The following is a 23,989-nucleotide window of genomic DNA, read 5'->3' as shown; positions in this document are numbered from 1 at the left end:
TGGTAGTTTTAGTAATTATGTTCACTGTTTTGTACGTAGCTATGAATAATCTTAGGCTTTTTGTTCAAATCACTTACCATCACCTAATGTAAGTAACCACTGAAATTCTTATAATACATTAAAAACAAAAACCCTCACTAGTTCTAATTGTTGGTCCCTACCCTGTTTGCATTATCTGAGCAATACGTTCTGCTCTGAATATCAGGCTAGGGAAATGAGGGACTGTCATGTGGTAACAGTCCCCTTTAAGAAGGCTGAATGAATTGGCCAAAGGAAACTGTGAAAACACCATGTGAAATAATCCACATTACTTCATAAACTGTTGAAAAGATAAATTAACCTTTGAAGAAAACATGTTTTACATATACTGTATGTATTCACAAAGCACAAAATGGGTAGATTGTATTTAGAGTAGCAAATACTGTCTTGATCATAAATAGAAACTTGCAGCTTTGCAAAAAGTGGTCAGATTTGCTGGTCTTATTTACTTATGTAAAGTCTCAGAGCTGGACTGGACTCTGTGGTCAGTGGTCTTTGCAAGAATGTGACCTCTCATTTCTAAGCCACATTTGAATCTCCTTGCCTGGCTGAGTTTCATGTGAGAGTATACAGTACGCAATTAGCCATGTCCACATGGTTTTTGTCATGCATGGATTTTGTAGTATAATCTCTACCAGAAAAGGTTTTTTTTTAAATCCTGGCTGGTTTCTGGCTCCTGTGTTACAGTATAACATGCAGTGATTCAACAATAAGTAGTACTAACATCATCATTTTTGACCCTCAGACATCACAGACAGTGCTCTGTTCTCATTGACTGCGTTGACCTGCGATTGAGGTGTTAGATGATGATCACGCCATCAGCAGTGATGCTCACCAGTTAAATAACGTAGTTTGAACTGGAAAACCCCCCAAACCTTAATTTTCAGAAAACAATCGATTCCTTGCACAAACCAAGGCAACGAAAAGGTGCCAGACGTGTCGGTGCTGAATGTCGGGCACCACTGGAGGTGCGAAAGCACCTAAAAAAAGGCGTGTAAAATCCTTTGTAATCCGGAAGGAATTGCCAGCGTTTTTCCACATTTATTCCCAATTTCCAGGCCTAGGAAAATCACTGGAATCAAAGGGGAAATATGTTAGGAGGAAAACTGGAATAAAAACAAGGTTAACTGATTCAGTGAGGTATGAGTACATTGTGATGCTCTGCCATAGCAGGCAAATTCCCTTTTTATTTATATTGAATGTCATTCCACTGAGAGTCAGCTGGTGAGTGTTTATGACAAGGCTGCACAGCATCATCTGATCACTAACCCAGCTGGCTGTTATACTGGGTGGTACCTCTTCACAGGAACACTTTGTGTGTTAAGTGCCTGCCCTCTGATTCCCACCAGCAGGAATGAAAACAGTAGAAAGCAGTTCTGGACCTGTGGCTGAGATCAGATCCCAGAGCCGGGTGAAAATAGCCCTGCGAGAGCCCCGCCGACGTGTTTGTTCAAAGCGGTCGCTGCTTCCTCACAGGCTCAATTTCAAGGACCCGGAGGCCGTGAGGGCTCTGACCTGCACCCTGCTGAAGGAGGATTTCGGGCTGACCATTGAGATCCCCCTGGAGCGGCTCATCCCGACCGTTCCCCTGCGCCTCAACTACATCCACTGGGTGGAGGACCTGATCGGGGGTGGCAGCCCGCACCGAGGCATCGACATCGGTGAGCCGGGGACACTCGCCCCCCCTCCCGTCCCCCTCCCCCCTTCCCCTGCCAGCCTGACGGGGGATAAAGTCCATTTATTTTCAGCCGTGTTTTTAAGCAATGCTCTATTTGCTTGGGGCTTTACCGTCCCCAGAACAGCAGGTGGTCGCAAGCTGACTTAAGAGCTTGTTGGTGTTCCAAGACGTGCCCGATGTAGCAGGGGCTTGTGGTGAGAGTCTCTGTCAGGATGTGTTGGCTGGCGCTCAGTGCCTGGCCCAGTGTGCTGAGGGTTGTTTGTTCTTGCGAGCTAGATCTTGTTTGATCAGTCTGGCTGTAGAAGGCTGAATCCACATGCTCCGGTGTAATGATACGGGGTGGAGGGGGGAGGCTGGAGTCATTCTCCTGCTGAATTGTCAAGCTCGTCGACGTCCCCTGCAGGAACCAGCAGGATCTGCATGGAGGGTTTGGGGCAGTGGGGTATTGCCTTGAAATGCAGAGTGGAAGAGGCTGTATCCTCCCAATTAGCACCTTTGTGGCCACTGGGAATAACTGGTGGTATGCTTTGGGAGTCTGAAGATGCAGGGCGTCAGACAGTTGCTCTTTTTGGGGTGACTGATGGCTGGCCCTAGCCCATTGCTTGAGCAGCTCGGTATTGTCTTGCATGCAGCACTGTTGTTGCTATCAGATAAAGAGGGTTGCCTGTTTGCAGTGGGCTGAGGGTGGTTTTGTGATCTCTGGGCGGCAGGCTTTCAAGTGTTTTCAGTTCGGGTTCTAGAATCGACTGGCTGCTGTGTTCTCAGCTTTCTGTCACATGAGTAATAGCTGTTGATATCCTGCCCCTGTTTTTTGGGGGTTTTGTTTTTTACATATTGCGGGTCATCAATAAAGGCTGATGATGTTGATCTTTGTTTCTGCTTTAATTAGACCCACTAATTAGCCCAGAAACCATATTATTGAAAGCTGTGTGTCCTTCACAGACAGCTACTGCAGAGTTAATTAGAATGGCAAAAAAGAAAGGTGATAACAGATAAGCAGAAAAGCACACAGACCACACAAAGTAAAACGAGAAGCACCACAAGAACAAAGGGGGAAAAATCAAACGATTCAGAATGCATATCATGCCCTTTTTTTGTTCTAAAGAACAATTCCTTTTTCTGGCGGGTAGTGCTTCCTGGTTTTAAAGTGGAACTGATTGTGCTTCAGTCAGCAGTTAGTTTAATTAGTCCAAGAAAACCATCTTGCTTCTTAGGTTCACTCCGATTCCAAGCCATTCTCTGGAGCCCCTTTGCCTGCTGAGCCCCCTCCCCGGTCAGATGGGGCTGATCTGGCCAGCGTCAGAGCTGGTGCTGATGTACCTGTCTCTGCAGGCACAGGCGCCTCCTGCATATACCCCTTGCTGGGTGCGACCATGAATGGGTGGTACTTCCTGGCCACAGAGGTGGATGACATCTGCTACAACTACGCCAAGAAAAACGTGGAGCAGAACAACCTGTCTGACCTCATCAAGGGTGAGACTCCTTTCACATTCACACGGCGCTCGGCACCGGGCGGCTCTCTTCTCATCTCACAAGAAAACACAAGGTGACGAAGCTGTGCAAGACAGCCGATAAATGCAAAGGTGTGAGCCTGGCCATACCTGGATGGGAAAGCTAAGGTTGCTGCTGGAAGTGGTGTTAGTGGGGCCAGTAGGGGGCGCTTACCCTGTGGTCTTGTGTGGGTTTTAAAGCCCCACTCTAGTGATGGGGACACTACACTGTAAAAAGGTGCCGTCCTTCAAATGAGACATGAAACCGAGGTCCTGACTCTCTGTGCTCATTAAAAATCCTAGGTGTTTCTCGAGAAGAGTAGTCGTGTTATCCTGGTGTCCTGGCCAAATTTCCCCCTGGCCTTTACCAATCACAGCCTCCTAATAATCCCCATCTCTGAACTGGCTTCATCACTCTGCTCTCCTCCCCACTGATAGTGATAGCTGGTGTGTGGGGAGCAGATTGTGTGCATTTTGGCTGCCATTGCATGATCCAGGTGGGGCTGCGCATTGGTGGTGGTGGTGGAGGGGATCCCCATTACTTGTAAAGCACTTTGAGTCCAGAACTCACCCTATCCTCCTTTTTTCCCCAGAAAACAATTATATTTTAAATTTTCCATTTTGCAAAACAAAAAGGCTATGGTTTTAGGTGTAATGCTTGTCTGATTAGATTAGAATGTCACTCTAATAGGGTCTGACATTTTTCTCCATCCTGCAAGAAGTAATTCATTTGCGTTGTTGTAAATCTATTGTTTTAATCTTGCACTTCTAAATCAACCAGGAGGTGACTAGAGTGACATTTTTGGCATTTTTCTGTCAAATGCTTCACAGCTGATCAGAACTGCTTCATTTTCTGTACCTGGACAGCCACACCGTTAACAAATTAACATGGTTGGGAAATGGGGAGACTTTCATCCTTGTTGGCCATGACCTAAAACTGGTGTTCACAAGACAGACTGACACGCGAACACCAGAAATTAGACATAGAACTATAGAGCTCATTTGGTGCTGATTTTCAATTCTGTAGCCACGTAGCCAGTGCTGGGGAAAAAATAACCCAGAGATGAAATACCCTTGATCATCCGAAACCCCATCCCCCAGGTGGGCAGCATGCAGACTCCGCACAGACAGACAGGCGCCCACTGCCGGAGGCGGCAGTGCTAACCACCATGCCACCTCGCTGCCGGCTCGCGGCGCTTTATTTTGAACCTCTCTCTAAAACCCGCTGCTGCAGTCCGCCCCACAGGGGGCAGTGTGAGGGGTGGAGGGCAGCAGAGCTGCTGCTGCTGTCTGACTGTCTGCTTGCAGTCGTCAAGGTTCCCCAGAAGACCCTGCTGATGGACGCGCTGAAGGAGGAGACGGCAATAGTCTATGATTTCTGCATGTGCAACCCGCCCTTCTTCGCCAACCAGCTGGAGGCCAAGGTACAGCTCTCGCAGGCACACGGTGGCGAACCAGAGGAGCCGCTGTTCTGTAGGCGGACTGGGGGGATATATCTCACTTCGCCATCACAGAAAAGGACAATTTCCTTTTATCCTTTGTGAGATTTTTTCATATCCTCGTTCAGAGAAAAACGGCTTTCCATTATATTCTTTCCACTCTAATTAAGGCCGGTTCCATTATGCTGCGCGCTCCTGAGTTATGTGCATAATGTATGATCTGCACACCAGGTGTGCAAGTATTTACTGAAGCTAATTTAGGATGTCAGATGTATATGTGAGAGACTGTGGATTTTAGCTCACGCAGCACATTTTTATCAGATAGCAGACAATGCAGAGAGTAGCCTTTGTGACTCATAAGCTGTTAGCATGCTGTCACATCTTGAGTGACAGCAGTAATCACACGACTGTGAATCTTGATTTTAATTCTAGACCATGATTTATAACAGGGAACTGTTATTGTCTGTGGAAATGGATTATCAGGCTTGGTCTCTTCCACTGTCGTATTCCTGATGGATTGGAACCCGTCCGCCTGTCACTGCCTTCACGGACGGTGGTGGCGGGCCGATGCGCTATGCCTTTACTCCGCAGGGCGTGAACTCCAGGAACGCGCGGAGACCCCCTCCCAGCTCCGTCAACACCGGGGGCGTGACCGAGATCATGGCCGAAGGGGGCGAGCTGGAGTTTGTGAAGAGGATCATCCACGACAGCCTGCAGCTCAAGAGGAGACTCCGGTGAGTGGGTTGCAGGACTGCGGGAGGCGTGTGTGGACAAATGAGCAAATTTGCCGCGCCTTTAAAATGTCTATGTTATGATTTTGCAGCAACTGGTAATGCATTGACATTCATTCAGTTTGCCCTATTATAAAGCACGACTGTGGTTTAAAGAGAAAATCTATGCCACAACACCGAGCACAAAACAGGGTCAGCACCAACATATTGGCACCTGGTATTTTGTCCTTGCATCATGAAGGGTCTTATGTGCAGGGGGCTGATATATGCATAAGGGTAATTCAGCTCCAGTCCTGAAGCGCCAGTGTGTCTTCAAGTTTTCTAGGTGTCTTTAAAGCAACAGGGAATGGATTATCAGGCATGGTCTCCTGAAGATGTGGAGGACATTGGTGAACTGATCCCATTAAGGAACAAGCTGATTTTGTTAAAACCAAAGCTGGAGTGAGCACCTGCAAAATTGGTCTACTCTGATTTATGTATTCCATTAAGCACACGAGTGCTGGAAATAATACGGACTGTTCCTCCATACTTAACCGTGTTTATTTTAATTTGGCTATGGCATCTGAATGCAGGGAGAAGGGGAGAAGCCGCCTCCCTCACCCCCAGCCACCTGGGGAGTGTCTGAGGTGCAGACTGGCGTCTGCTGTCTCATCCACAAGCACAGGCGCCTGCAATTTTTGTCCCCGCAGGTTAAACTGCCTGGTTTGAGCCCAGTAGTGTGGGGCTCCAAGGAACAAAGCAAATCACAGCTCGCTTTCTACTCACCTGTGTGCTCCTGACCTGGAGAAATCTCTTTTACTATGAGATCATTCCACAGACTTCAGATGTGAACTGGTTATTTAAAAAAGCCTTATGGAGCTGCATGCCTTTCAGGCTTAAGACCTCAAAATAAAGTTATTCTGTTTGCCCCTTTGTCCATCAGAAACAAATAACTGGTTACGTGTTCCTGGGGAGCAGGAGCCAGAAGACCTCGTGTTCCTGTAGCACTGAATTTAAGGTTTAAGAATATTAATCTAACAAAATAACTGTATAGATTTATAGATGTTATTTTGACGATACCTTGGATGAATGAATTGAAGGACTGGCAACCAAATTTGGATGTCTTCTAGATCTGACATCTGTCCAGCAGTGCAAGTCATTACTCCCAGAATCTGAATAACACGGGCTGCAATTTTCAGATGCAGTACAGTAAAGATATTTCACGAAAGGAAGAGGCAAGAAAGCGAATGAGAAAGAAAGAGAGGGAGGGAGGAAATAAGTAAGAGGACACGTGTTTCGACTCCAGCATGGGCAGATGGGTTTGAAGACAGATCTGTCATCCAGAGTTTGTTTAATTAATTGGCAGACAGAGTAAACAATTACCATGGCTGGATCCTGAGTGCCCAACGGGAGCAGATGTGCTCTGAGTGCTGAGTGCCCCCCCTCTGCCAGGAGCTGTCACAAGCGCGGTGGAGTGAGACGGAGATGCCACGCTTATTGGGGAAGGGGGGGCAACTGCATGATTAGAGATGATTAGAGATGCCACACCTGGGCTACCCACTGGGGCTGGGGTGTGCAGTGGAAGTGGAAGACAAGTGTGTTTGATGGGGAGTGGGGGCCTCCATGCTTGTTATTCTGATGGTTGCCTTTTTCTTAAAAAAAAAAGCACTTTACTTTGCAAAGAGTGCCAACTCCACATCAAGTAGGCTAAGCTGTCTCCTCTTCACCATGCAGGTGTCTGCGCTGCGCGCCAGCTTTGCTAGATTGGCCGCCAGAGATCAGCTCTGACATGTTTCACCCCCCCCCCCCCCAAAAAAAAAGAAATTCTGCAGTTGAGAAAAAAAGAAAACTCTGTTTTGCACGAAAGTGCCCAGCCTGTTTTGCTCACTTTCGTGAACTGTGTTAATCTAGCAAGACCGCACTCCTTGTAAGAAATGAAATGGGGAAATGTGTCATTCTCCGTTTCAGATTAATATCTTGGAGAGTGAAATGGTCTCCGCTGTTATTAACACCAGCTTTGGTTCAGACGTGAAGCAGAGGGGGGGTGGGGAGCTGATCTACAAATCTGACAAAAAAAAGGGTCCACAGTTCAGCACCATGTATTAAACAGCTAATCTAGGGCTGTCTGCACACTGCAGAGGAGGTCGAATTGGAATACAGCTGTAGTACTACAGTCATAGCTGTTCCTGATATGACAGGAATGCAGGAGGCTGTGTCAGTAATCTGAACTGGCAAGCCACTGTACCTAACCCACCCGTTTTTTTATTAATCTTGAAATTCCAGCCACATCCTGCACCCCTGTTGCCTGAAATGCAGTAGAGTGCTGTGAAGCACGATTTGAAGTGCAGAGCTGGGGACAGCTGATATTCCTTGGAAAAGCTGCTCCACCTCGCCTGTGCCTATCCCCTCCTGCACTGTGGTGTTGGGGGCCAGCTGGCTTGAACACCGTGTTGCAAGCTCTATCTAAATTCTCCAACACAGTGTTGCACAATCTTTTAACTCTCAAACACAATGGTGCTCTCTTGGAATCTCCAAATACAGTGTTGCACACTGTCCTTGAATCCTCAAATCATATTCTTGCATGCTGTCTTTAAATCCACAGTGTTACTCTCATTGAATGCTCAAGCATGCAGATGTTGACAGACTGTGCAGACAGCAGACTGTGTCTTAGGTCACTGAGGAACCTCAGTGAAGCCAAGATGAGTGTTGTTACTCTCTCGAGAAACAGAAATGTAAGAACCTGTTGTTCTGGAGAAATAGTTCTCATACCTTGTCATGTATGAGTTTACCAATTAGGTAATTTTCTTTTGTTTTTTTTCCCAAGGCTTTGCTGCTATTGATCTGGTTGAGTTTCCTTTTTAGTGCGCAGTAGGCATATTGATTTTGTCTTGTGTGACTTCAAAGCTCATTCTTTGAAAACCGAAAGAAACAAAAAAAATTAAAAGTCCACACAATAACAGATTGAACCTTCAAACCATTGAAGTACAGAGACCCCTCTATCACCTTAACACCTTATAAAAGTGCAGAGTTGCTGAATCCATTCCCAGAGAGCGAAAAGGCTAGTCCAATATTCAGCCCTCAGGTCAGTTTCCTGCCGCTTGTTTGATCTCTGCAAGGCCTTCATATCTAGGCCGCAGTTTTTAAAGATTCTTTTGTTTGTGTTTACAGGTGGTACAGTTGCATGCTGGGAAAGAAGTGTAGCTTGGCGCCTTTGAAGGAGGAGCTGAAGAAACAAGGGGTAAGTGCCGTGGAGATTAGTTCAAAGAGATGGAACAAAACACGCCGGCACCTTTATCGACGAGGAGCAGAATCCAGTCTATTAGACAGACCTGTGCAGGGCAGGGAGCAGCGAGTCTTCTTGGTAAGGGAACCCGGGAGGAGGGTGTCTTGTCTCGTCAGTGCTCGTCTGGTTCCTCAGGTGCAAGACCACCAGCTGCCTCCCTGCGGGGGAGTTGTGTTTGACAGCGGACGTTGACGCGGATGCTCTTAATTTTCCTTCATTTCCCCGCTAAATGGGGCAGAGCTGAGATTTTTAGGCCGTATCTTTTAGGATGACCTGCTCATCCCTGCTTCTGGAGAGCTACCATCTAGCATATATTATGAGTGGACCTTTCACTCAGTTTTGGCTCTTGAAACAATTTTGTTTTGACCGCTGATGCTGGCAGATTGTTCAGTTGGGCAGCTTTGCGATCATTTAAAACAAAAGTCCTAAGACTCTGTAAATTCTGAACTTACGGACTCCTTTGGCCATTCCTGACTTGAATTTAGACATACTAGATTGATAAGGCTCACATGTTCCAAATCTTTACAGAAAGATAATTTGAGGATGACCTTTAGCAGCTATGGGATTGGGATTGTGGACCAAGGTTGGTTTCGCCTGCTTGAGAATATAATTAGAATCGTTGGATTTATCAAGGAGGTCCTTCATCAAAGAACCTTCCATATAACCTAGGCTCATACTGCCTCTTCTGCTAACTTAACTCTAAGAGCAGATCACCAGTTCATCGTCCATGTATCCTGTAGTGTGGATCTGGCTGTTGAATCTGACAATGGCTTCATAGCTCTCCGACACTTGGTCATAGATAGGCCTTATTACCGTGAATGACAGGCGTTTCACTTCCTCAAAATGATTGCTATTGTTTTTGTCAATCAGTCACGTTCTAAGAAACTGGTCTTGTCATCCTGTGTCCTGTCTTTGTCCCAAGCGGTGTCGGAATCCTGTCACTTCTCATCAATGTGAGCGGAGGTCTGGCAGCCGTCCAGGGGGGGTTTACCTCGCTTTTAATGTGCGTCTTTTTAATGGGAGTCTAATTAAAATGCTAATGCTGCTCTCTGGTATCTCATTGTCAGAGCAGTGCATGCCTTTAGTGATCGTAGGCCAAGTTCAGGGCAAAGCAGCCTTCACAATGGGGGGTTTTGATCCCAGCTAACAAATCATGAACTGCAGAGTGATGGGATCACACAGAGTCCCTAGTTGTCTCATCGGATGTGTATGTGTTGTTCACCTACAGTCCTGCATCACAAAAGGTCTTTGAAAACTAAACATGATGTCTAAAATAAATACATAAGAAACCCTAGAATATAAGAAAAGAACTCATTATAGTTCCAATCTCGCTTGTTTGGTTGCCAATACCTAATTGATACCACGGATCTCAGACGTTTCTTGAAAGAAACCAGGATATGAGATTTGAGAACATGAGTCAGCAGTTTGTTCCGTTCTCTTGTTCTCATCTGTTGTGTAAAAAGTTAACTCCTGTTCTTAGTTTTATAAGCTCTTTCCTCTTGGTTCCTCTGTTTTTTTTATTAGTGTTGATCGTGAAGAGGTCCTTTGGAGAGACATTGTCAATGTCTTTGAGGATTTTGAATACTTGAATCCAGACCAATCACACTCTTCTCTGTCCAAGATTAGAAAGATTCAATTCTTTTAGCCTGTCTTTTTAATCCTGATTAGTATTCTCCCCACTGTTTCTAAAGCAGCGGTATCTTTTTGTACAAGATAGTGATCAAAATCAAATATTCACAATGGTGTATTCCTAATCTATTGTCCAATTTTAGGATTTTAAATAAATAATGTTGCATTGACTTGTGACATCTCAGATTTGGGGGAAGAAAAGGTTTAAATTGATCAAAATGTACCTCTGACAAGACCTCTCACATTTGTGCAGACTTTTTAAATATGTAACTGAGCTATTTCATGAGTAAGAGCTTTGTGCCATGCTGAATGTAGATGTACAGGCTTTGTCTGTGGTGTGGTGAGTAACTGGTGTATCATGATTGCAGGTGCCCAAAGTGACTCACACTGAGTTCTGCCAAGGAAGGACCATGCGCTGGGCATTGGCCTGGAGTTTCTGTGACGATGTCACTGTCCCTGTAAGTCATCTTTTTTTTTTCTCTTTTTGAAAGAGACAGAAGGGCTTGGACACAACTGAACCACACAAGCCTCCCTATCAATACAGCAGCTCCCACTGACAGGCTGGGGCTGCCTTTTTTGTCCTCTGACCCTTTCAGCTTCAGTCCCTAGGCCCTGGCCACCTTCCTCCTCCTCCCTGGTCTCTCAGGTCTCGCTTCTGCACCACACCGTCTCCTCCTTCCCACCCCTAAACCGCCTGGGTGGTGATGGCTTCCAGTCCCTTTAGATCAGACCCTTTCAGCCAGCCTCTGTAGTCAGAGGCCTCGAGCCACAGGAGCAGTCGGCACCTCCCACCTTGTCCCCACTGCCAGCCGACAGGCGTAGGTCCTCCTAGACCCTAAGAGGAGGCCAGCCTTCCTCCTGCCGCGCCCAGATTGCAGAAGTAGGTCAGCAAGCGAGGAGCAGATTGGAGCGGATGCACCACTGAGGAGACCGCGCGCTCCAGTGCGGTACGGTCTGCTTTCGACGGCGGGGTAGCCAATTCCAATTCTCTCTGCATGCGGGGGAGGTCCGACCCTTAAAAACCCAGAAAACTTCAAAGTGACGTGTTACCATCTGCGTGTGTTTGCCAGCGGGGGAGAAATGCTGAATAGAGGGAATCGCTCGTCTTCCCCTGACGTTTGGAAGTGGGAAAAGAAGTGGAGCGAGTCGGCAGCGCCGGATAGTGTCAGCGATACCGTCTGAGCAGCTTCACAGGACAGGAACGCCAGCTGATGCTGTGCCGTCCCTGGCACTCTGTTAATAACGTATTCCCCACCCATTCCATTAAATGCACTTAACCTGGTTCAAGGGAGCTGTTGTGCTTCCTAATTTGCCGTATCCTGGCAACAGTTGCTGAGGCTGTGTGCGCCATGCCGCTGTTCTCTTGGGGAGGTGGGAAAGAAGGGAGGGAGGAAATGTGTCTGGTGGGGGGGGTGTTGGAGAGTAGAATTGTACTTCTCTTGCACGGACCTCACTTTCTCTACTCCCAACAAAAGCACTTGGGCAGAATGATTGGCCTACATTCTGTCTCCTCTCAGTGCCTCTGGACGGAAGCTTTCTCTGCAGTGCTCAGGGGCTGCCCAAGGAAATTCTGGTGTGTGTGTGTGAAGGAGGGGTTCAGTAGCTTCATCATTTTTTTATTTCCCGTCTACCTGCTTAACCATCTCAGCAGGGGACCCACTCTCAGCACAGTGCACAACAGCTAGCCTACGTGGGTCTTCGCAGTTCAAATTAAATCTACGTTTTTCAGCTTGACTTCCACGAGACATTCAATTATTATTAAATTTGATTTGATTTCAGTTGCAGTTTAAAGTATTTAATCTGGAACCCCCTTGAGAGATGCCACAGTAGGTGATTTGTGAATTTGATCGCCTTTTTAATTTGTTGCACTGCAATATATTTTTCACAACCGGTCCATTTCTATGTGATCGAATGTTCTTAACAGGTCTTTTCTAGCCTCAAAGCTACTGCGAGACCTGAATTTAGTAGACGCTTCAGTGGATGGAGAGGAAATAAGGTGTGTCAGTCTTAAAGTGGATTTCCTGCACAGGTCAAGAGTAGGAGCTATAAGATGGATGTTGTTTGGAGCCACATTACACCTGAGAATTAAGGGCTCAACACTTAAGGTCAGTCTGAAGAAGCTAGAGTGAGACTGCCAATGTATTTTTATAACTTTATATTTAAAAACACAAACTTAACCAGTATTGCAGCTAACTCAGTATTTCTTTAGGATGAATACCCCTCCAGCCAGAAAGATCTTAGCAGGCAGCCTGTATATTAGGAACAAGTAATAGGTTTATTCCGTGCTGAAAACGGAAGAAAGAAAACACAACGTTTCGGCCGTGCAGCCTTCTTCAGCCTGTGTATTAGCCTGCCCGTGTGGGATTCACACCTAATAACCTCATGAAACTTCCAAAGGTAAATAAGAACAAGGGCGAGCATAGCAATGAGGTAGGCTGTGTTAGTGCACATGCATTAACCATAGCACTCAGGCCATTCTGTCACGATGGCAGGCATGCTTCTGTATCTGATGAGCATGGGGTCATGTGGCTTGTGAGGCAAGAGAAGAGCTAAAAAGATGACTCACGGGGGAGACTGGGTAGTGAAAGTTATCTCGCTTGCATCCTGGAAGCTGGCTGGAATTTGCATGTGTGTGAGAAAGAGGCAGGGAAGGAGAGAGAGATGTATCCGATAGACATTGGCTGTTGAAATGGATTTTATTGATTTGCTTCTCTTTACCTTTCAAAGGCAGACAAAGAAAGGAAGGGAGTCTAGGAGGTGAGGCTGTATGGGGGGGGGGGTGGAAGGTGATAAGGGCTTCTGGGTAATACGTTTTTAAAAAAGGCATATTTCTAATTAACTAGGAAGTGAGTAATGTAGTTTAAAGGTAGTTTTTTTTTCTTAGGAGTGGGTTAGAATGATACCACATTTTTAGTCAGTGTAATTAAGAGCTGTGTGGACAGCTGTGACCAGCTGCGACTCCAGTTTGAGCTGGACACATCTGGCTAGGCCTCTGAATTGCTTTCACGTCTCTGTAGGCGCTGACAGTGTCTTAGGAGGAGGAGGGTATTAGACATGCAGGGTTTATTTTGTAAGTTTCTTTCTCTCTTTTTTTTATCATGTAACAATAAGCACTCACTGCAGCCTCGTGCCTAGTACTATCAGCACTCTGCCAACCAGAAAAGGTCAAAACTGAACTGCAAAAAAGAAAATGTTCAGCAATTTTGGTCTCCACAAGCACTGTTTCCATGTTGACTTGTTTGTCTTGTTATTCTGCCTTCACTTAGGAAAGGGCTACAATGTGGGCGTTTCTATTGACTGAGATCAGTGATCTGTCAGTCTAAGATTTTTCTTGAGGTTGTATCCATTCAGAGTGATGGTTTGTGGATTTACGAAGACCTCAGGTCCTGAGGTAACAACTTGGTTACAGCGACGATGCCTGTGCGAGATGTTGGAATAGAGGCAATGTCTTTTGGAAACATGGTGTCAGTGTATTGATCAATGCAAACGTTATTGCAGGCAGGGAAAGGGGGGAAAAGGCGAGAAAGGGGTCCCTCTTGTGGCAAGTCTTGGTACTACAGTAACGTTTTGTTTGTATCTCGAGCAATAAGCCCTTTTTTGTAAATCCATGAATGAGATTTTTTCCCCCTTGTTTCTAGTTTAGAATTGAGTTTCCGTGTCTTGGCTTTTGTTAAATTTCATATATAAAGTGGGATTAGGGTTACATAAGGTGTAATAAAATGAACCACTTGAATTGCTTCAAGAAGCACTGTCAGAATTTCAAAGGTCCAGGTCAGGCCTGAAAAGCTGGGTGATCCGTCTTATAACTTAGTTACCTTGACATCTAGAGACCTTAGAGGACAGCTCATTTTATTATGGCAATGATGGAGCAGCTGGGAGGGACCAGTTAAGCAATCTGGAGCACAATAATGCTGTTTGCTAAGGGCCGGCAATACAAAGTTATCCAGTCTGATCTCTGCTTTGATGTGTAATTCACCTCAGTGTACATCATATTCTTCCAACATCCCAATTTGAACTCTTCTGGTGGTGAATTTACAGTCGGCAACAGCTCAGGGAGGCAACAGGACACATTTGCTTTTGATTCATATGGATTCTTTTATGCATATATCTGTGTCACCAGCCTGATAAATCAACACTGTGACAGGGCTCTTATATTCCAAACTAATGCAGGTCACTGCTTTAATTAACATTACTTTATTCAAATATTCTTTAACAGGAGCGGTTAAACAATTGAGAGTCAATTATATAGTTCAGTGGCTGCTAGGATTAGAATCATGGAATAAAATGTGCTGTTAACCAGCCCCTGGTCAAGAATGCTTTTCAGTGGTGAAAAGAAATATCTCTGTGTGTGGTGGAATGAAAGGAACTGCAAGCCAGTTGCCTGAAAACTGGTTCTGGCAGATATGCGTACTGCTGGGGCACGTGACTGGACGCATCACCCCGGCCCCTGACTGCGGCTCGCTGGGTCCGGCTCAGCACTGGCCAGGCCGCGATGCGCTGACGTGTGCCCAGGCCTCCGGCTGCGGTTGTGGGCTCACTGTGACGCGGGCCAGTGAGAGGCGAGGGCAGGCGGAGAGCGAGAAGGAGCCGGGCCTGCCTGACGCCTCCTCCCTCGCTGGGAGCCTCGGAGTCGCTCTCGTCTCCACGGACTCCGTAGGGGTTTCTATGGAGACCCCACCGAGCGACTCACTGCAGCACGTCGTCCGCTGGTGCAGTTCCTGCGCCTGTATTTCTCTCGTCTTTTTATATGACTTTTATATGAAGCAAAATATTGCAAAATGTAATGAAGCTTAATGTCTAATAAAGCCTGGTGGAGATGTAGCCTGTTTTGACGGCATTGTCTTTTGCTGCTCTCTAGCTGTGCTGTGTGCACTAGATATCCCAGGAGGACAGCAGATCACAATGTGCACTCGACTGTCTCGGCTGGGCCAGGCTTGGGTTAATGTTATGCAATGAAACAGCAAAATTGGGCTTTAGGGCTTTGTCATTCAGTTAGGTTAGAGGCACGCAGTATCTGAGAGCTCTCATGCCACCTGCTGGTTGTAATTGTCAGTGCTTGCCTGTAATCGATCCCTGCCGAGGTGAGATCCAGGTGCTTCTCTCACTAGCGTGCGAGCATTTCATACTGAGTCTCCTTAACCTCAAGCACTCGGCAAAATTTTCTATCACTAACTGACCATTGAGGATGTTTTAAAACTTAAAGCAAAGCTATAAAGACATCACGCCTCCTCTCACATTGTATGCATTTTTATGTATTTTCAATGCAAAATGATGTCCTCTCTCTGAAGGTACTGTAATTACAGATAAAATGTGAAGCGCACATTGTTCAGTGTCAGCTGGTTGGTGCTAAGAGCCCTCTTGATTAAATATGCTCAAGTAGAGTGTGCCCTAGAAACTTTGGCCATAGGAACACATTCCAAATGTTCTCTAGAACTTAGGTGCTCAGGAGGACATGCTAAACGTACTCCAGAACTTATTTGCTTGTGAGATGCATTGTTCTTGGTTGCACTGAGCATCTTTCTGCCTCACATAGCACCCTTGAATCTTGAAATCCTGAAGTTCTGTTCTATTCTCATTACCCCAAACCTTCTCAATCCCTCTTTCCTGCCTTGCTCTGTTTCAGTCTCCTCCTTCCAAGAAGCGGAAGCTGGAGAAAGCCCGCAAGCCCATCACCTTCACTGTCCTGGGCCCCACGGTCAGAGAGCTGGCCGCCAAGGCCTCCTCTCTGGGCTCGCCAGCCAGGGGGAGCACCGACACGGTCACTGCCTGGATCGAGAAGACCCTCGCTGACCTCCGGGTACGGGCACACACACGCCTCCCAGACCTTAGAATCGCCCTTTTCGTTGTAGAGCTTCCCTGCTGTTGCTTGGATTGACATTTTCACTTAAACACAAGGAGTCTCCACTTGTGCTCACTCTTTATTCACAATACGTACGCATTAGAATTCCTTTATTGCAGTTGAATGAGTTGTCTCATTGATTTGCATTGAATAAAAAAAATACAAACCAAAGAATAGGCTATGAAGGTACTGAGGGGGTTTTCACAATAACTTATCCAGCAGGGACAACCAAGTTTTGCCTGTGCTTATTACACCATGTGCAATGCAGTTTCATTCCCTGCATCTGTCCATAGCAATGCAGATGCATTTGACAAAACAGCTTTTAAAAGCCTTTTACTTGGGGAGTCTGCATGTTGCTGGCTGCCTCGGGCGCTGCTCTCTGACGTTGTGATGCCTGTGTTGCTCGGGGCAGGTGCTGCACAAGCGCGTCCCCTGCGGGAAGTCGGAGCTGAGCCTGTTCCTCACCGCAGTGGAGAACTCCTGGATCCACCTGCGGCAGAAGCGCAGGGACCGCGGGAGGCAGCTGAGGGAACTCCCCAGAGCACCCCTGGAGGGCGTAGGGGGGACGGCACAGACCCCCGTCAATCCCCAGCCCACAGCCCAAAGCACCAACAGCCAGGCCAACCCAGAGACGTCAGCCCGGGGGTCAGAGGTCATCGGCCAGGACTGCCCGCTGCCCAACAAGAACGGTTCCTCGAGTGACCAGAAGAGCAGCACAGCGGAGCGGGAAAAAGATGCCACTGACCCCCAGCCGGAGGTACAGGACAGCGGGATGGACACAGGCGCCATCGGTGTGTCTCCCGGAGCCGCAGGAACACAGGAAGCAGCTAATGCCAGCGTGACGGCAGGAAACAGCGGGGGGCCCAGCAGTGTGCAGCACTTCCTGTTCAAGTGTCTGATGAACGTGAAAGAGGAAGGGGGGGACGTCACTGTGGAGATGCACTGGGTGGAAGGACAGAACAGGGATCTCATGAACCAGCTGTGCACCTACCTGAAGAACCAGCTCTTCCGGCTCGTGGCTAACCCTGTGTAACACTCCATCCCCTCTGAAAACAAACCGTACTTTCCCTGCGTTCGCCCATATTGTGGAACACTGGAATGTAGCGGTTTAAAAAATGGGTTTTACTTTCCAAAGGCCATTTTTAATTTCTGTGAAAAAGAGCCAGAAGGTTCAGTTCTTTATTTCTGCGCAAGAAGGTGTCAATGTAAGTGTGCTGCTGCCTGAGCAATAGTCAGTAAGGGACAACGGTCATCTCAACTGATAGACCCCTTTGCCACCAGTGACACGATTGAAAAAATACCAGGAACTTTGTTTGCGGGGAAAAATTGTAATAGTTTTTGCGAGTTTTAAAGGAATATTTTAATAACAATATTCAGTTGTCTGATAGATGTTTTTAATTACTTCTAAGTTGCTATCTAATTACAATTTAGTACCTATTTCTGCATTAATGGACCCTGGTACGTGAATTACAGAATGTTTCTTTGTTTCCAGTTCTGTTTGGTATTCTAAAAGCCTTTGAAAGTGCTCCGCCATTATAACATTCATTTTAGCCAGAAATGTCTTAGTTCGGGTTAGCACCCTCTGGGTTAAGGAGCACGCCGGTCTACAGCCTCTTTGGAAATGATCTGTAAATCAATATTTTTTGAAGAATTAAAATTCCCATTGTTTGCCTTTTCATTGCTCACTGATGGTTTGTGCCCGCCACAAATGCAATTTTAATGGAAACTGATATATGTATATAGTGGAACTGCTGCTGTAGTATTTATGTCCAAAGCCTCAGGTGCAATAATTTGCCATTCATGGGCTTTGAATTGTGCATGAGTGTACAGCGGGCTGTGTCACTTCTGCACAAACTTGCTCAAAAAACATTCACACATTCACATCCTTTCAGAACTGCAAGTCTAAAACTCAGTAATAAGCTCACAGTTCATATTTTGAAGGATTTCAAACGTTACCTCAGATATTAACAATCAGACAGTGGTCAAGTTTAAACTTTGTTTGGTTTTTGATTGACGTTATTACTGGTGCTTAATACTAATGCAGTGATAAGGAGTGTTCTGAAACGCGTCCGAATCCCTACACTAGTTTTAAGGGATTTTAGAATTTATTTGGAATTATGTTCATCTTTTAAACTAATTCTGAAAAACTGAAAAGTATCCAAGGATAATAGTAATGGATACAGAAAACCTTATTTCTTCTGTCACTATGAACAGCAACAAGTGTGAGGGTATAGTGTGTTTCTGGACACTCCATTAAAAGCTCTTTACAGGTAATGGGGATCCCCTCCACCACCCCACGTAGATGAAGCGACGGCAGCCATAGTGCTCCAGTACACTCCCCACACACCGGCTCTCAGTGGGGAGGAGAACAGAGTGGTGAAGCCAGTTCAGAGATGGGGATTATTAGGAGACCTTGGTAAAGGCCAGGGGCAAATTTGGCCAGGATGCCGTAACACCCATAATCTCTTCGAAAAGCGCCCTGGGACTTCTAATGACCACAGAGAGTCAGGACCTCGGTTTTACGACACATCCAAAGGACGGCACCTTTTTACAGTATAGTGTCCCGTTACTATACTGGGGCATTAGGACCCACAGAGACAGTGGGGTGAGCCCCCCCTACTAACCCCACTAACACCTCTTTCAGCAGCAGCCTCAGCTTTTCCAGGAGGTCTCCCATCCAGGTACTGACCAGGCTCACACCTGCTGAGCTTCAGGTGATATAGCTGCTGGCTATATTTCCTTTATTTAATCCTTGCATTTCTTTTTCAGTACTAGAATTCTTAACCAGTTGCAATGTCTTTGTGATATTGGGCCATCTGCTAAAAATCTGGTGTTGTGCAATACTTTCCAATTAGGAGACTTTTGTGAAGTTACTTGTTAACTACTGATGGTGGACATACTAGGAGGCCAGTTATAATTTTATGGCGCAATACAGTTATAAAGACCACAAGGTGGCAGTCTTCCCATTTGATTACATTTTTTTTGCCGTACTACACAGCATAGAGGCGTTTCTGAGCGCGTTTGCTTTTGACTGTAATGATGACATATGGCCTCTCGCTTTGATTCTGAGTAGGAAAACCAAGACCACATTGTTTCTAGTGTTGCAATTCTTGCGTAAAACATTCTTGTTTTCACATGAGACCTTTTTAGGATTGGAATCAGAAGCATATTGGTGTACTTGCAAGATGAGGATGTAGAATTTTACCAGATAATTGTATTTATTTTACTTTATCTCAGAGCCTAGTAATGATTTATGTTTCACAAAAACAATTGTTTTAGATGAAATGCCCCTGCCATCATCCTCACTTCCACAACCACCCCCATACCCTCTGTTTAACCTTAGTGAAACAGGAAGTATGAGCTGATAAACACTTCCTCGCTGGACTAGGAGCAAATAACAGGAAATCTAGAAACACAGTCAGCTGGGTGATAGTGAGGGAAGATTTTCCTCCTTATTGTACAGTCTGGACATTAACACTGCCTTGCTCTGCTAGAATATGTTCTCTCTGATCTTGCCAATGACGGTGAGACAGTTCCTGTTCCTGGTGTGGTCTCTGTGTTCCATGCTCTGAGCACACAGTACCTGCAGGAAGCTGCAGTGGGAGAGAATTAGGCAGAGCAGCTGCCAGAAATGTGCAGCGTGTTATCAGAATTGGCCGAATCTCAAGTGCTGCATCCTTAGCCTTGTACTCTTTAAAAGGCGTTTGGGCCATAAAGCCTCATCCCAGGAGTACAATGAAAACCCTACGACTTCAGCATTTGTCTCTGCTGCAGATTTTGATTTTTAATTTCAGTAGTGCCCAGTGACTGCTCATGGAGTTCCTGTGTGGGCAGGACAGGGTGTGGAATGGATCTTTTTTCCCTATGAAGCAGGGGTGTTCGTCTGCAACATGTAGCACAGATCACTGTGGTACTTAGCATTTGCATTTGACATTTAACAACCCATTTGGATTTCTAGCTGTGCATGTGGCAAAAGTCTTCTCCCATAATTAGAAGTGGATTTTGAAGCCTGGGAGTTGTCTCGTTCTGGTACAGAGGGGCAGAGGGTGGAATTTGTCAAAGATGAGCAAAGACCTGCAGTGAAATGTGTGTAATTCTTCTTCAAAGGCAAACTATTGGTCCTCAGTGTTGTGATGCTTAACATCTCAAACTCCTCAACAGATTGTTTTTTTTTACGTTGGATGTTTTATTTTAAATCCAATAAGCTGCAGGGTCTCAGCACAGTGTCCATCCAGGAATTATGGGAAGACACTTGATATTTCTTTTGACATCTTCGAGGTGTGTGTCTTGCATTTGTAATGCTGTGTATTTCCCTCTTCTGGCCTTTTGTTCTCTGATGTTCTCTAGGGAACATTAAATTATCTACCTCCGGGATTTATCTTAATGGCAGACAGGGTGGTTGGTCCCCAGAATAATGGCAGATTGCTTATGCATAGAATATGAATAAATGACACCATTTGCTGTGACAGAAGAACCTGCAAACAGCGATCTCTCCCATGGGACGTTGCCCATTTTCTCTGGAATGTGGCCTTCACACTTGAGGTCAGTTATCCTGGCTTGGGAGGCAAGGCAAGATTTCTATGACAAACAGAGTTGCAGGCAGGGTCTCAATACTCGGTATTGAGTACTCGATCAATCTAATCACCAGGAAGTGTGTCAGAGATGGAAATTGGTGCTGCACACTGCCCTGTAGCAAGACCCAGCTGGGATTATGGGGGGGGGGGGTGACGGGGTATTCTAATTAGGAATATTTCTGCTTGCAAAGTGTTACTGCAGTGATGTTACACAAATATGATACAATATGCTGGTGACTGTTACACTATTGTTTTAAAGAAAATAAACTTGAAAACTGCAAAGGCACCCAAGAATTAAATTATTTCCAGAATCTTCATTATTCTGGAGTCGGCTAACTTCATTGACAAATTGATCATCTCTTGATTCTTCGCTCCTTTTATCTGCAGCTGTAGCAGGCTGACCTTGCCGGTGACTTTCCAAGCGGAGATGAGCAGACTAGCTGACTCAAAAATTTGAAATCACTTTAGAACTGTTGTGATGCAAAGGAGGTACAGAGATGCTCCCTGCAGAGTATAGCCGTGGAGAATTTAAGGACGCTCTGTGCACCGTCAGAACCCAATTTAAAGTCCCAGAGGCACCACGCCATGTGAGACAAATTCAAGTGTACAGTGTTGAAGCTCTGTCACGGTCCCCAATGTAATGTCGTCAATGAGAATGGAAGGGCCCCTCTTTTACAGCTGCACCTGAAGTCCGTCCTCAGTCATGACATCACCCAGCTTCGTTTTCTTTACAGACTGCGCCATGCAGGAGCCGGTTTGCAAATCTATCGAAAGCGCTTTCTTTGTGCTTGACAGATGGAGAGTATTTTTTTATTATACTCCCAGCAGACAACGTTCACCTGCTACCCTCAGCGGAAGGAGCGCTGGTGCAATTCGCGCTGCTGCTGTGCGTCAGGAGCGCCGTCATAGCGCCGGCACAGACTTGAGCAGAGTGAGAAGTGGTGTTGGGTTGGGATCCGAGCCAGTTTTCACATTACAGGGTATCCCACAGCTCCTGCCCTATCAGAGCCTGTTGCCAGGCAGGCGTGCTCTCGGCGAGGGAAGGCGCCGCATCCCCGTCTTTTCCTCGATCCCTCTTCCTCCGTCTCTCGCACGGCCTCCTGCCCCGCCGCCCTGTGGAACACCGACTCTCGCCGCGCTGCCATGGAAACCGCTCATGTGACTCACCTATTAATAAAGCCAGCCAGCCGGTGTAGCGGGGCGGCCTGGCTGGAGGTTCCTGGAAGATTTTTTACTTTAAAGGGCCCGGCAGCACAACGTGGGTTTTTGCACCCCCCCCCACCCACACAGAATCGACTGCAGCTTCTATACGGGGGTGTTTCTGTGCATGAACACTGACAGAAACGCGCGTGTTTTATCTGCATCACAATATTCTGCACTGTAGCGCACAGAATCGCCCCATTTCTCTTCCTCGATACAAAGGCAAACGAGCTTCTCGTTAAACACTTGCCACCTCTTGAATAGTAGAAGCAGCACTGGCTGGGAGACAGTTTTGGTAATCGCTTCAAAGATACAAAAATACAAAATATGGCAACATTTACAAGTGGGTTACAGTTGACCTGGCTCATTCCTGTCACTTTTAGTTAATCGCTCCTAGGATCTCCTCCAAGCTTGCTCCACACATCCACAACCCCACGTGTAAAAAAAAAAGGGGAACCTCCTGCTCTCGGTTCTTTTAAATGCAGTTCTGTCCTTGGGGTGAGGCAGTCTGTTCAAGCTCCAGGAAGAACAGAACGCCGCTTGTCGACCTACACAATCTGCACTTTTGTCGGAGGGCCGCTTTCCGGAATTCAGCTGGGCTGAAGCCAAGCACCGCCCTGCCCCACACGAAGAGCTTTTGCACCGGGAGCGGAGGGGGAGAGGCATGAGTGTTAAAAACCGGGCTGTTCTCAGTGAAAGGTTACAGTACAGGTCAGGTTCGTCTAAAGCTCTTACAACAGAGCGCGGTTACACGTCAGCTCCGTCGTGACCACACTGGAGGTGCCTCATAATCCAGAACTACAACCAGTTCGCGTGTAAAGCCCGCAGTGACTGGAGGGCGGATCCGTTCGCCCGCTCTCCGGAATGCGTGCGCGGGCGGGCGGCTGTGTGCGTATCTGCGCATTCACAAATCCTTCTCGATTGAGTTCACTCAGGAACGTAACTCGGCCCGGAGCGCCGGGAGACGAGATTCCACTTTTTATTTTTAGTCTGGCACCGAAAGAAAAAGGGGGGGGGGGGAGAGCGAGAGCGAGTTCCCTTTAAGCGGAGGCTCGCTGTGTCCCACGGCTCCGCCCCGCTCCACGTTGTTTCTGACTGCGAGGAGCGAGGCGATCCCCGCTCCCCGCGCCGCGCCCTGCCTGGTGCAAGGGGGCTGGCTGGAGATCTGCGTCTCAATCGTCGGGAAAGTACCCCGGGACACAGGGCTTTGTGTGGAGTGGAAGCGGTCCTGCGTGTAACCCGTGCCTTTCCCGAAGCAGCGGGCCCCTGCAAAACACGAGCAGAGAGAGGCACAAAGTCTGCAATACGTCAATGAAGTCACCGCAGCGGTGTCGAATAACCAGCTTCCCCAGTGAATGCGAGTTTTTTTTTTTTGTCCACAACAAAAGGCCTAACAATGTTATTTTACTCATACTGACAACTCCCGAATGGTCATTCAAAAAAAACGACAACGACACGTTATACACCTGCGGCTCTTGTAACGCACTGGGGATTGCGCCACCGCCTTTCAGCCTCGCTGGCTTGTCAGGAACCGTCCTGCCCCGTCCGGTTCCGAGCGGGCAGATCCGTTCGGCGTGCCCGCAGACGGACCGGCTCTGCGTGATTGACGGGCTCGCAGGCGGCGCGCCAAGCCCCGGCTTTAAATGCAAATGAGCCGCACGCACGACGGGCTGGTGCCCATGTGGACAGGCACCATGCCTTGTTGTTCTGCGCGCCGATTGGCTGCCGGGGATCGACCTGTTTTAATGGCATGCAAATGCGCTGCGGGGGAAGGCTGGCGGGAAAACCCGGCACGGCGTGGCGAAGCCGGGCTCCGGAGCCCAGCGAAGAGCCGGTTCCTTGAATAATGCGTGCGTCTACCCCCCCCGTCTGTACCCTCGCCAAAGACTGCGGGAAAGGGAAAGAGCGCTTCCGGTTACAACAGCGCTCTGTGTCCATATTCACCCATCCAAACCACGCAAAACATGCCACAGCCCTAATGGGCGCAGCAATGGTGTAGCAAACCTTGCAGGTCACCCCTAGGATGGGAGTCACAATAGACGTTATCGTCTGTATCTGTATACAGCGCGCTGAATGTGGGCTGACACGTTCGCTTCAGAGTCAGGAAT

General features: G+C 47.1%; 1 protein-coding gene across 2 annotated transcripts in view; it reads left to right on the top strand.

Moving 5' to 3' along the window:
* Window positions 1–17,785, top strand: part of mettl16 (methyltransferase 16, N6-methyladenosine) — a 30,412-nt gene extending 12,627 nt beyond the window's left edge. For both annotated transcript variants that reach the window (XM_088906887.1, XM_088906889.1), the window contains exons 3-10: window positions 1,516–1,700; window positions 3,050–3,190; window positions 4,516–4,631; window positions 5,238–5,380; window positions 8,525–8,594; window positions 10,637–10,726; window positions 15,892–16,065; window positions 16,520–17,785. In XM_088906887.1, coding sequence (XP_088763013.1) covers window positions 1,516–1,700; window positions 3,050–3,190; window positions 4,516–4,631; window positions 5,238–5,380; window positions 8,525–8,594; window positions 10,637–10,726; window positions 15,892–16,065; window positions 16,520–17,140 — 1,540 coding nt within the window. In that variant the 3' untranslated portion in view covers window positions 17,141–17,785. The remainder of the gene's footprint in view (window positions 1–1,515; window positions 1,701–3,049; window positions 3,191–4,515; window positions 4,632–5,237; window positions 5,381–8,524; window positions 8,595–10,636; window positions 10,727–15,891; window positions 16,066–16,519) is intronic.
* The last annotated feature ends 6,204 nt before the right edge of the window (window positions 17,786–23,989 follow it).

The sequence above is a fragment of the Atractosteus spatula genome, chromosome 27 (assembly GCF_055471065.1).
Source record: "Atractosteus spatula isolate fAtrSpa1 chromosome 27, fAtrSpa1.hap1, whole genome shotgun sequence".
In the NCBI taxonomy this organism is placed as follows: domain Eukaryota; kingdom Metazoa; phylum Chordata; class Actinopteri; order Semionotiformes; family Lepisosteidae; genus Atractosteus; species Atractosteus spatula.
The sequence above is the reverse complement of the archived record's forward strand: the minus strand, read 5'-3'. Positions and strand labels throughout refer to the sequence as shown.